Below are 13,304 nucleotides of genomic sequence, written 5' to 3' on the forward strand. Positions count from 1 at the left end.
TTCTAAAAGCAATCTATTTATTACTTTTCTTCCTTTGAAATCCTATAACTCTGAGTTCTTGATGCATTACTGTATTAACAGGCAGTAAATTATAGCAATGTCAACCAAGTTCAAAGTGCCCAACCAAAGGGACTGCTAATCACTATAATGGGGAGTTAAAAAAACACATTTTAGGAAAATCAACATCAATTTATAAAGTTAGCTTATGTGATGTTCTTTCAAATATTTCAGTTGTATTGAGAATTCAACATTCAAGATGACTTTGGGAAACGAGTGAATGCAACTAGTGAAAGATAATTGCAGAGATGGAGGAAATGAGTGAAAAGTCTATTAAGACTCGTTTTCTTTTCTTCTTCTGCTGTTGTTATGTTGCACATTAGCAACATATTAGTGCACTGCTGCCTCTCATTGGTTTATTAATGTCATTGGTTCCTTTGTGGCTACTTGAATATTTTAAGTAAGTGTCACTCAAAACAGTAAGTAAATTGTTTTATTTGCCTTGAAAGTAGCTGTAACTTAATAAAACCTAGTAAGTATAACAACTAAGTAAAGATAACTAACTAAATCTAAGTAAGGTAAACTATTGGATTTTACAGTGTAGATAGATAGATGTGTATTACTTGTATAATATTTGTATACAGTTTAAGATGCATTATTTACTCTATTTATAAAGCACTTTTCCCCACATCCCCAAAAAGAGGTTTTGTCAGATATAATTTGTCAGCAATTTCTCTCTGTAGTTTTTTGACTGTTAAAGACATGCACATTTATTCTTGATTTCACCTTCTGTTGACCCCACTTTGTGTGAGGAGAATATGATGCAGGACGTAATGCTCAGTGATATGGCCCATATGCACAGCTGTGACTCTACCCCTGAATTCAGGAGCTTTGGCTGAGCGATTCCTCATAGATTTGAGCTGTCAGTCCATGGAGCATCTAAATAGGCCTGCATACGCCTCTGCAGACTCTCGTCACAATGCAGAGCCACTGGGTCTCTCCACACCTCTACCACCCAACAAATCAGCATGCCACAGAGACAGCCCTCACAAATCTCATTTCCCACCGACACAATTGATTAGAATAATTTTGGATGTGATTGTCTCTGGGTACTTAGCCATAAAGCTGCAGGCCACAACGCGAGAGGGCACATGAAATTATGTGGATTCATAAGGAAATCTGCTTTGTGTCAGAAACACACACTCTCACTCCCTGTCTCTCTCCCTCTTTTTGGAAGGAAGTGTCTTTCAAAATCACAGCTATAAATTCAGCAGCTTGAAGAATGCTGATGTAGCACGCCGCCAGCAAACACTCCCGTCTTTCCAACTGCCGAACAACCCACTGAAGCACAGATATGATTACCTTTTTAAGGAGGCAGCAGTAGGGAAGCTGCATATCTACTGAAATGTTTTCTCAGCAGTTAATTCCCTTACACACAATGCAAGCCAAGTTAGGTTTAGGTAATTCTCTTTGATAATAATTTTATGCTTGGAGAAAAAAAAAACACTGGCATCTGGCAAAATTTGGTTAACATCAGATTACAAAGTAATACACGAGAAGAACAGGTATTTCATTCTAAAATTGACATTGATTATCACTTTACGCAGTTTTAAACCATCTATTCAGGCAAATGTTTGGAGTTGAATACTGCATGCATTGCACAGTATGCAGTGCTATTTTCTTTAATTTGAAACCGTACACATTAAATATTTAAAATAGTTATATACTGACCTCATTGACCTCTTTGAGTTGTATGCTTAATTCAATGTATCATCCCAGATATTTTTTTTTTCCTCTAAATGTCTTATAAAAGTCAAGAAGGTATTTTATGCAGTGTTGTCTTTAGTTTACTGCACATTTTGGCAATTACAGTGGGCTATACAGGAAGTTAATACTTTTATTAAGCTAGGACAGATTAAATTGCTCAAAAGTGACAGGAAAGACATTTATAACGTTACATGAGATTTCTACTAAATGCTGTTCTTTTGAACTTTCTGTTCATCAAATAATCCTGAAAAAAAAGATTTAAAAAATCACTGTTTCCACAAAACTTTTAAGCAGCACAATTGTTTTAAAAATTGAGGATAATAAATTATTCTTTAGCACAAAATCAGCATATTAGAATGATTTCTGAAGGATCATGTGACACTGGAGTAATGTATTTAGCATTACGTAGCACAATTATATTAATGTTTTTAATAAAAATCATTAATTAAAAATGTATTTGAAAGTATTACAGAGAGAACCTAGAACCTTTTTTATTTCTCTGTTTTAACCAATAGAATTGCTGATATTATAAATATTATGAGTGTAAACCAGATCTACAATCTGTGCTAGATCTACAATCCAGAAGTTGACCTTTGCTGCAACTCATTGCTGACAAAGAAAAATGCTAATATTGACAATATGGTAACCAATATTTAGTGTGGCTATTACTGACACATATGTCTCTTTTTCTGTCTCTGCGTAGCGGCATCAGGTGCTGAGGATGTGGCCTTGTACGTGGGGATCGTTGCGGTGGCTCTTTGTCTGACTCTGCTGCTGATTGTACTGGTGTTGGTCTACCGCAGAAAGAAGGAAGGTCTCGATGCAGATGTGGCCGACTCCTCCATCCTCACCACTGGCTTCCAGCCCATGGGCATCAAGCCCACCAAGCCAGGTGTGTGGGCACCGCACAGGGCAGCCCACAGCAGTAGGCTATTGTTTCTCTACACTATCCACCCCTCGCCACGGTGTTTCACACCCATCCTTTCATCCCAGTGCCCGTGTTCCTGTGCCACCTGTGGCCATGACAATTCATAGTTTCGCAATTATGTCCGTGTATGTGCAGTGTTTGAGTTAAATGGAGGTAGTCATAATTTTGTGTGTCATCTTCACAGTTGCAAATGAATGTGGTGGTTTTACTTAAATCATCTTTGAAGTCATAAGTGAGAGGAGACCTTTACGCATCCGCCTACTTCCATGGGAAGTGATTTGGTAATAGTAGCATTAAGCTGATTTCCATTGATCTTCCCACGAAACAAATCTGCCTACTGCTGTGCATTTTTATTTTTTTAACATGGGGAAAAAAACAAGAACATTTCTGAAATCACAAAATATAGAGTTAGATTCTGGGAATTTGAACCTGAATAAAGCCACACAGAAAGCTTTATTTAAAGTGTAAAAAATGTTAACCGTGACTGGCAGGCTTTCTTTAAACGCTGAATGGAATTGATTGTGGCTGCTAAAGAGGAGGAGGCATTGATTTATTTACGAGTGAGTCTCTCTCAGCGCCGAAGGCCCGGCTACATCCATGGATTTGTGCATTTGCACTGAATTTCAATTTGTGTTGAGCACTTTTAACCACTGTGACCTTTCAGAGTGTTTTTTTTCACTTGTTTCTTTCTCTCTGTTTCTACAGAAAACTCTCATTTGCTCACCATCCAACCCGATTTGACTACCACCACCACAAGCTACCAGGGAACTCTGCGTTCTCGCCACGAAGTCACTGGGAAGTTCTCCGTGAGCAACGGCCCCCTCCTGGAGCCACTTCCTAACGGCTCCCACACGCTGCACAACGGCAAACTGCCTAGTAATCCCAATGACTTCATGAACAGCCTGTCCTCTCAGATGTATTTCAAAACGCTACCGAGAGACAACGTCAACACCTCCTATGGCACTTTCAATTTCCTGGGCGGCCGCCTAACCCTCCCCAACACTGGTAAGATTATATGACTGCAAACAGTACAAAATGTTTTATGTGTTTAGTCAGGAGTGTTGTGAAAGAGCTCTGTAGCTTTGTTAAACTGCAACGTTATTATACCGACATGGCCCAAAATGGAAGGGTGAAGTGATCCAATTACACGGTAATCCACGCAGTTTTATGTAAATCGGGACACGAGCAAAGCGAACACCTTATAAAGATGTTTTTATAAAACGGGCAAAGAAGTGCTTCCATTTATATACTAATGATTGTGTTATGACAATGACGACCATTTTCCTTTTACAACGAAAATAGCTGTAATTGGGGAACGTCTTGTTTTATTTTCCCATTCTTTTTTTCGAAGGATACCTCACTGCATCTTCTCCGAGCTGAGCCAGTGACTTGGTTGTCAGCCGTGGCACTGTAAGCCGATATGCAGTGTGCACATTCATAGTGTCTGCAACTCTATCCACTCCAAGGACGCCACCAGAGTATATTCAAACCAATTAGTCTCCTTAATCACAGACAGAGGGTTCATCACGCTGTCACATTATGAATCACTCGCGGTCAAAGAGACAGCTCACGAGGCAGTGGAAATGAAATAACCAGGACTCCATCGACTAAGAACATTGCCCTTCAAAATATAATGCCTGCTACCTGTTATCCGTGACAGATTTGAGGATGTTTTATGGCTTATGCTACTTTTATGCATTCATCTTACGATTATTTTGGACTAGACAAGTTACAAGGCAAAGTTTAATGTGTCAAGTTAGGGGTTGACTAATTATTTAATTATGTAATAATCATAATAGCATATAATAATATATTATATTATAATATTTTATTTTGTATTATTTTTTTGTTAATATTTTCCCTTTTTATGTGTCATCTCCACAGTTACAAGTGGCTCAGAGTAGCATTTATTTTATTTTATTTTATTTTTTTAAAAATACATTTGAATTTATTTCAATTTAAATGAATTATCATAGACTATTCTATGATTATATTTATGATTTCTTACGTTTACAAAAACTTTTCTGAAAGTTAAATTTACAATAGATTTTCTGAAAGTACACATTGTTTAGTTTCATAACCAGCACATTAACTTCTGAAACAATAAGCTTTGATTGTTTGACTATTTACTGACAAGAAAGAGACTGGACCTCTTGTAACTTTAATCGAATACCCCTGCTTTAGGCTCTTCCTGCCATTGTACACATCTCCAGGACATAAAGTGAAAGAGTTTTGGAATTTATTCATAGTAGATGACATCTTTGGCCTTGACCTTGGATTTGTATAGTGTTAATCACATTTACTTTAACATAAAGGCCCACTGTGAGCTGTGACAAAAGCAGCATTCAGATGGAACAAATGAGCCTACCTTGTCTCTTTTGTTCCTATTTACATTAGGAATCAGCCTTCTCATCCCGCCAGAGGCCATTCCCAGAGGGAAGATTTATGAGATTTATCTCACCATTCAGAAGAAGGAAGACATGAGGTAGGTCCCTGGAACCAATCTGAGGATCTGCCTCACAAAGAAAAGATGCACAGTTTGAATCAGAACTTAAAAAAGGCCAGGCACAGAGCGTCGAACGTAATTGAAGTCAATCTCCACATGCTCGTGTGCATGATTGTGTGTGTGTGTGTGAGCCGTTTGCTCAGATTTATGACTAATGCTGACTTGAGATATCAAAAGCTTGTGTGTATGTGGTGTGTCTTGTCTGTTATATGTAAATGAGCCATGGGCCACAGAGAGTGAAATGTTCTCCTGTTTTAGATTTTCCTGTCGGGAGTGAAGCACCATGTAACAGTCAGGCAATTTTTTCTCGTACATTCATGCATTGTTTACGACCGGCTCCCTACTAGCCTTGAATGCAGAGTGTGAAAAGTCCGATCAGAGCACCAGAGCCCTGATTAATAGTGGAACCTCATCTTGTTAAAGGGTCTGCTCTGGGCTTGACATTGCCCATCCATCCAGACCCCTTTGGTTGATTCCTGACCATTGTGCTCCCCCACTGCCTCCCTCTAGATTACCCCTGGCTGGGTGTCAGACATTGCTGAGCCCCGTGGTGAGCTGCGGACCGCCCGGTGTGGTGCTCACCCGGCCGGTCATCCTCAGTATGGACCATTGCTCTGATGCGTGCCTGGAGAATTGGGCCATCCGTCTCAAGAAGCAGTCATATGAGGGAACGTGGGAGGTGAGTGTTTGTTTGCATCTGTGCGCATTTACGTCCAGATATATGTATGTATGTGTGTATATATATATATATATATATATATATATATATATATATATATATAAAGAACTATTATATTTATATAATATGTATATGAATATATTTTTAAAAATGAATACATACACACACACACACACACACACACACACACATATATATATATATATATATATTTAATAACATACAGTTTAAATTATACAATACTAAACTATAGATATTTATATATTAATATCCATTATTTTTAATGTTTTAAATATTTTTTTCTTTTTTTTCTTTTCTTTTTAATATTTTAGAAAATTGCTATTAAAATCCGCTTTCCTCAAAAATCTGAATGGCCTCAATGCATGTAAAATTGCATGTAAGGTATTTATTTAATATTATTTACATAAATGTATTTAATAAACAAAAATACTACTGTCGTTTTCACTTGAAAGCCCGACAAATGTACTTGACAAATTTGCTTCTTTTACTGTTATTGCTTTTCTATAAATTGCTTTACAGTAGACTTCTGAGAATTGGAGTGTGGGAGAGAAAATGTACATTAATATACAGGAATATAATATGCAAAAATAAATAATAATCTTTCAAAAATTTATTTGAAAATAGGCATCATTGTCTTTATGCAAAATATAGCTTTAATTTATTTTGCTTGATTTTGGGGTGAACATTTCTTGAAAGTTTTTGTCAGATTTACCTACTTGAGTACAAGTTTCTCCTGTGAAGCCAATGGTGACATCATGTGTTACGAGAATAAATTCCATCTGCCCAATTTATCATCAGCATGGTGATAAATAAAGATTCTGTTCTATACAGTTGCGCCTAATTTTAATTAGCATTGAACTGTATGTAGGTGGAACTCTGTACATTCACCTTTCTTACCCTTTCCCGTCTCTTTCTCTCTCATCGTCCTGCTACTGAATTAAATATCTTATGGAGGAAAATGGGCTGTATCGTCATAATCATTTCAAATAACCTCTCAGAAAATAAAGCCCTGAAGTGTCTCCGTCAGTGTACTCCTCATTTCAGCTATCTCTCATACCTTCACATTTAAACTCCATTTAATTGTAAGGATCTTTTCCTCATTCCATCCGATGGCCATCAGCACCCACCTTTAAACTGAGCTAGGGTGAGTCCTTCATTACGCCTAATGGCTTTTCCAAATCTGCTTTGAACCGCATCGGGTCGGTGCGAGATACATCAGGCACAAAGACAAGGAAGAGGAGGAACCTAGAGAGGAAGGGCGGAGGAAGAGAGTGAAGGTCTTCTTTCATGTTTGATACTGTGCATAAATTATTCAGGCTCCTTGGTGTGGCAGCAATGGGGCGGCAGTAGAATGAATAGGCCTGTCTTAGATAGAGGGTAGAGCTGCACTTTTAATCATCCCCTGCCCCAAATATAGCCCATTAGTGGCAGGTCGCCGTTCTTGGCCAGGTACAGCAGACGAAAGAGAGAAAAAACACAAGGAAGTTTGTCCTGGAAGGAGCCTTGGCAGACAGACTTGCAGCAATTAATTTCTCCAGAGGATGCAGATCAGCAAAACGTGAGCAGAAGAGAATGAAATATAGTCTGTGTCGTTATCGAGCTGTGGGATGATTTTTTTTCTGAGTCATTAAAAAAAAAAGATCATGAAAAAAAGCAAGACTTTATTGTGGTCAAATGGAAAACGGCTAGTGCCAATACTAATTTCACTGATGAAGATAGTGGCTTATTTTATTGATTGCTGGATGTAATTTCCTGGCCTGGATCCCGAGGTGAAAGACAGTGGGGCCGCCTCTCTGTATTTGATTAGATAATGGTGTGAGCGAGAGAAAAAGAGAGACGGTGTGCGAGGAATCTTTCTGATGAGCTTCCTGCAGAAGATTCTGTCGCCACATATCCCACTTGCCTTTTCTCTAATTAAAGCCACTCTGGGGAGCCATTATGTGATTGTATCTGACCGAAGACTGTGAGAAAACGGCATGTTTCCTCACAATAGCCTTTGCCTTTGCTAGAGTCACATTTTCTGACAGAATGCCTTTTCTCCTGATTTTAATAAATTTTTCTTTGCATTAGCCTATAGGACAACTTGAAGGCATCTCTGATGTCTGTCAGGTTCCCCTTCGGGAACTCAAGCTGCATTGGAAAATGCTAGGGGAACACCTTCAGCGATACCAAGTTCTGAATCATATGTGTAATCAGTCCAATCGATGGGCGAGACGTCAGAGGCGGGTGACGTCATGACCAGGAAGCTTTAAAAGCATGTGAGGTGCAGCCGGCGTTAGCTTTCTGTCATTTAGCAAAGCTCTGTGTGTGTGTCGGTCACAATCTATGTTCTGTGAGTCTTATTTATTGTTGTCTGTCCAAAGTTACACAAGCATTCAGCAAAAAAAGCATAAAGCTCCAGTATGTCGAAAGCAAAGAAAAACAACGGCGAAAGCAGATCGCGTTATAGACTCTGGGTTCCTCCCTGCCCACGCTACATCACGAGTGGGGATACACACAGTTTGTGCGTGGTCTGCTTGGGAGCGGACTCTCGAGGGGGCCGACCACCCGCATTGTGAGCAGTTGCCACTGCGTTTGCTTCGCTCCCGGAAGGCTCTCTTTGAGGAGGGAGCCTTCACCAGCGTTCCTCACGGTGCTGGCCCCGCTTCTGCCAAGGCGGAGCGGCAGCTGCACTCGTGGGGTTCGCAGCTGGATCTGGTGGAGGGAATGGAGACGGGCGAGTCCCTATCTTCTTCCTCACCTGCCAGATCCACTGCCTGCTCTCTGGGATCGGAAGCCCATTCTGCAGTTTCTTCCCCCCGGAGAGTGGGCTCGGCGCTTCTCCTATCTTCCTCCGAGGAGGTTGATGTGGAAAGCATCGAGGATTCGCTCCCTCAATCCGCACAATATGAGGAGCTATTGGAGGTAGTTACTCATGCGGTTGTTGCAAGCTGAACATCGAGTGGCCCGCAGAGAAACAGGCTGAAAGCTTTCTGCGTGCTAAGCCGCTACCTCTGCGCCGGAGCCTGCCGTTTTCGGCCCTCTTATTCATCCCCGCCTCTGATTATTATGGAAATGTGGCGGGTGCTGGGTGAATGCGGTTACAGAAGGATGCCCCGGGTAGAGCAGACGCTTGCGCGCTATCTGTCACCCGGCGCGGCATCATCTCTGAAGGCTCCGGTCTTGCCCTCCAAGCCGCTGCAAACCACTTCAGCGCTGGTGGGCAAGGGGTACTCTGCAGCGGGTCAGGCTGGTGCGTGTCTGCACACTATGTCAGTGTTACAGGCGTACCAAGCCGACCTGCTAAAAGAGTTTGATGAAGGCGAGTAAGTCAAGGCAGATGACATCTTAGAATTGAGGAGAACCGCTGAATTAGCTCTCCGCGCCACCAAGGAGACCGCCCGTGCTATCCGATATGAAAGAGAAGGACAGGGTCTGCCTCATGGATTACCAGCCGGGTACCAGCTCCTCATATAGGGAGGTCCAAAAACAGAGTGTTGCCTCTCGCGCTCCCCCGCAGCGGGATCGAGGACGGCGGCGCTGTAAGTCGGGGGCTTCTAAGGCGAGGCCCGACCTGAGGGTTGTGCTTCAGTCTAGGAAGCCCTCGACGAAGTGGTCCTGACATTTTTAAGCCCAGGACTGCTGAGGGTGGCCCCTACTGGGGAAGAGCGGAGTGCACCGCAGTATACGGTGTCCGTCTCTCCTCAGCGCCCTCAGGAGATCGTTCTGCGAACCCTGCCAGTGTTCCAGGGCGCAGCGGACTCCAGCGAGTGTTTCTCTCAGTATTTTCAGCCCGGGAAAATAGCGGAGCTGAGAGCCTCGCCACCCCTTTGGGGGTCTCTCGAGCAGCTAGCTCGGCCGTCTCCTGCCGGTCCTCCGCTTCAGGGCACCCAGTTAGCAGCTCCAAGCACACCAGAGGCCAGTCTCAAGAGACTGGTTCCCTTAGTAGATTATTTAGCAGCATGGAAACTACTACCAAATGTATCTCGTTGGGTCCTGCAAACTGTAGAAAGAGGCTATCGCATTTAGTTCGGCTCTCCGCCGCCACCTTTCAAAGGGGTTTTCCACATTAATGCTCACTGTCAAACAGGTCGTGTCTCAGATCAGGTCCGAGGACTGGTTTGTCCCGATAGATCTAAAAGATGCTTATTTCCATGTCTCCATCCTTCCCAGTCACAGGAAGTTCCTGAGGTTTGCTTTCAGGGGCAAAGCTTACCAATATCGGGTCCTTCCCTTCGGCCTAGCACTCTCACCCCGTACTTTCACAAAGTGTGTGGAAGCTGCTCTGGCTCCTCTGCGACTCCAGGGCGTCTGCATACTCAATTACATCGACGATTGGTTGATTTTAGCTCAATCAGAGCAGATGGCGGTTCGGCATCAAGATGTCGTTCTCGCTCATATGAAAGAGTTGAGGTTAAGACTAAACGCCAAGAAAAGTGTGCGTTCTCCATTACAGAGGACCACTTATCTGGGCGTGGTGTGGGATTCGACCACGATGCAGGCACGTTTGTCTCCTTCTCGGATCGAGTTGATCCTCACTGCAGTTGCGAGAGTCAGAGAAGGACTGTGGAGTGGTCGCCATCTCACGTGGCACATCAACTGCCTGGAGATGCTGGCCGTGTTTTGAGCCCTCAAACACTTTCTTCCAGACCTAAGAGATTGACATGTGTTGGTGCGCACCGACAACACAGCGGTGGTCTTTTATATCAACCACCTGGGAGGTCTACATTCACGCCCCTTATACAAGCTGGCGCACCAGATCCTTGTGTGGTCCCAGGGCAAACTCCTCTCGCTGAGAGCAGTTCATATTCCTGGGCATCTCAATATGGGAGCAGACATCCTGTTGAGGCAGGGGCCGATGCCCGGGGAATGGATGCTTCACCCTGAGGTGGTGAAGCAGATATGGAAAGTTTTTAGCCAGGCTTAGGTGGACTTGTTTGGGACTTTTCTCTCCTCGACGGCACTCTATGGGAGATTCCCGTCAGGAGGGATCTCCTCTCACAGGCGGAGGGTATGATCTTTCACCCCCGCCCAGAGTTGTGGAAGCTGTGGGTGTGGCCCCTGTGGGGGCACAACTCATAGCCTGTGGTCTCTCAACCGAGGTTGTTGAGACCATCCTCCAATCTAGAGCTCACTCAACAAGGAAACTGTATGCCCTGAAGTGGAGACTCTTCACTTCATGGTGCGGAGACCGCCTGCTTGACCCAGTTAACTGCCCGATTGGTACAGTGCTGGAGTTCTTGCAGGCCCGTTTCTCCGCGGGGTTAACCCACTCCTCCCTGAAGGTCTACGTGGTGGCTATAGCGGCCTACCACACCCCTCTTGATGGTCACTCAGTGGGCAAGGACCCCTTGGGTACACGTTTCCTCCGCGGTGTGATGAGGCTGAGGCCTCAGGTACGATCTCGTGTCCCTCCTTGGGACCTCGCTGTGGTGCTAGAAGCTCTCTGTAGGCCTCCCTTTGAGTCTATCGAGGAGACATCAGATCGTCTTCTTACGTTAAAGACTGTGTTTCTCTTGGCTATATCTTCTCTAAAGAGAGTTGGGGATCTGCAGGCCCTTTCTGTGGCCCCTTCCTATCTCGACTTTGGGCCCGGTCTGGCCAAAGCTTTTCTGTACCCTCGTGTGGGGTATGTCCCTGAGGTCCCCTCCTCTACACCACGGCCTGTCGTACTCCAGGCTTTTTATCCTCCTCCCTTTAGGGAGCCCGACCAGCAGAGGCTTAATTGTATGTGTCCAGTGTGAGCACTAGATGCATACGTCCACAGAGCTGCCCTGTGGAGAAAGGCTGACCAACTGCTTGTGTGCTATGGTCCCCCTAAGAGAGGTCATCCTGCTTCCGAGCAGACCCTCAGCCGTTGGATAGTGAATGTCATTACTGTTGCCTATGAGTCCTCTGATCTCCCCTCACCATTGGGGGTCAAGGCTCACTCAACAAGAAGTGTGGCGGCCTCCAAGGCCTTTCGTCAGGTTCTATGACCTAGATTTGCGTGCCACTCCAGACCCCTCTGTTCTCTTGCCATAGCTGTGCTCTTCCACATTAGGCAGGGATTTGCAAGTCTGGTGGCGTGGACATCTCGTTCCCCTAGTGTTTTCCAACGCAGCTCGAGTTCCCGAAGGGGAACGTCCCAGGTTACGTATGTAACCATGATTCCCCGAGGGAACGAGACACTGCGTCGCAAGGCCATACTTCCGGCATCCCTACTAGAGCTTGCTTCACTCCTAGAAGCTAATACCGGCTGCACCTCACATGCTTTTAAAGCTTCCTGGTCATGACATCACGTTTGTTCTTAAGTAGGTTGTTTTGTTGATGAATTTGTATTACGTACGTGGTTATTTGTGACTGTACATTTTTGTAGATGTAGAATTTTATTGTAATTTTTGTATTTATAATGCAGTGCCAGTGTACCTGTTACCAGGAGTGAAGTTTGTGCTTTACATCAAGGACCACAATGGAAATAAGTTTTGTTTTAAACTTTATTGTGTTATCCTTGAAGAATAGAGTGTATTCACTACATTTTTTGTCAAAAATAAACAAAACAAAACAAAACGGGACAGAGCAGAGCGACGGCTGGGTCTGCCTCCTCCCGGGCAGCGCTTGCAAGTTCACCACCTGATCCCTAAAAGGCGTGGTGGGAACTTTGGGCACATATCCAGGTCGGGATCTCAGGACAACGTGAGAGTTACCCATTCCGAATTCCAGGCACGAATCGTCGACTGAAAATGCCTGCAGGTCCCCTACCCTCTTGACCGAGGCCAATGCGGTGAGAAGAACTGTCTTCAACGACAGAAACTTAAGCTCTACTGACTGCAGAGGCTCGAAGGGCTCCCCCTTCAAGGCCGCCAGGACCGAGGGGAGATCCCAAGAGGGTAACAGGTGAGGGCGCGGAGGATTTAACCTCCTTGCCCCTCTGAGAAACCTGATGACCAAGTCATGCTTCCCCAAAGACTTACCGTCTACTGCCTCGTGATGCGCGGCAATGCTGGCAACATACACTTTAAGGGTTGAGGGAGACAGCCTTCGCTCCAACCCATCCTGCAGGAAAGAAAGCACGACTCAGCCTGTAAGCGTGTCTGGTAGACGGGGCTCTAGCTGAAGCGATGGTGTTTACTACCGCTGGGGGTAGCCCACCTAGAACCTCCGCGTCCCGTCCAGGGACCATAAGTGGAGATTCCACAAGTCTGGACGCGGGTGCCAGAGGGTGCCCCCTCTCTGAGAAAGGAGATCCCTCCTCAGAGGAATTTGCCAAGGAGGGGCTGTCGCGAGGAGCATCAGTTCGGGGAACCAAGTCCGACTGGGCCAATATGGCGCTACCAAGAGGACCTGCTCCTCGTCCTCCCTGACCTTGCACAGTGTCTGTGAGAGAAGGCTCACTGGGGGAACACATATTTGAGTAGGCCCCGAGGCCAGCTGCACACCAGTGCATG

The 13,304-nt window shown here is 44.4% G+C and overlaps 1 protein-coding gene and 1 long non-coding RNA gene across 2 annotated transcripts in view; one reads left to right on the top strand and one right to left on the bottom strand.

Annotated features, from left to right (window-relative positions):
• LOC107595746 (uncharacterized) overlaps positions 1–4,779 on the bottom strand; it is a 6,121-nt gene extending 1,342 nt beyond the window's left edge. The window contains exons 1-2 of the long non-coding RNA XR_001610296.1: positions 4,707–4,779; positions 2,044–2,047 (exon numbers count right to left, since the gene is read on the bottom strand). This is a non-coding gene — a long non-coding RNA (uncharacterized lncRNA). The remainder of the gene's footprint in view (positions 1–2,043; positions 2,048–4,706) is intronic.
• unc5a (unc-5 netrin receptor A) overlaps positions 1–13,304 on the top strand; it is a 210,424-nt gene that overhangs the window by 172,223 nt on the left and 24,897 nt on the right. Inside the window, exons 8-11 of the mRNA XM_016286233.1 lie at positions 2,468–2,656; positions 3,398–3,697; positions 5,090–5,177; positions 5,709–5,877. Coding sequence (XP_016141719.1) covers positions 2,468–2,656; positions 3,398–3,697; positions 5,090–5,177; positions 5,709–5,877 — 746 coding nt within the window. The remainder of the gene's footprint in view (positions 1–2,467; positions 2,657–3,397; positions 3,698–5,089; positions 5,178–5,708; positions 5,878–13,304) is intronic.

This window comes from Sinocyclocheilus grahami, unplaced genomic scaffold (assembly GCF_001515645.1).
Source record: "Sinocyclocheilus grahami isolate Dianchi unplaced genomic scaffold, SAMN03320097.WGS_v1.1 scaffold208.1, whole genome shotgun sequence".
Classification (NCBI taxonomy): Eukaryota; Metazoa; Chordata; class Actinopteri; order Cypriniformes; family Cyprinidae; genus Sinocyclocheilus; species Sinocyclocheilus grahami.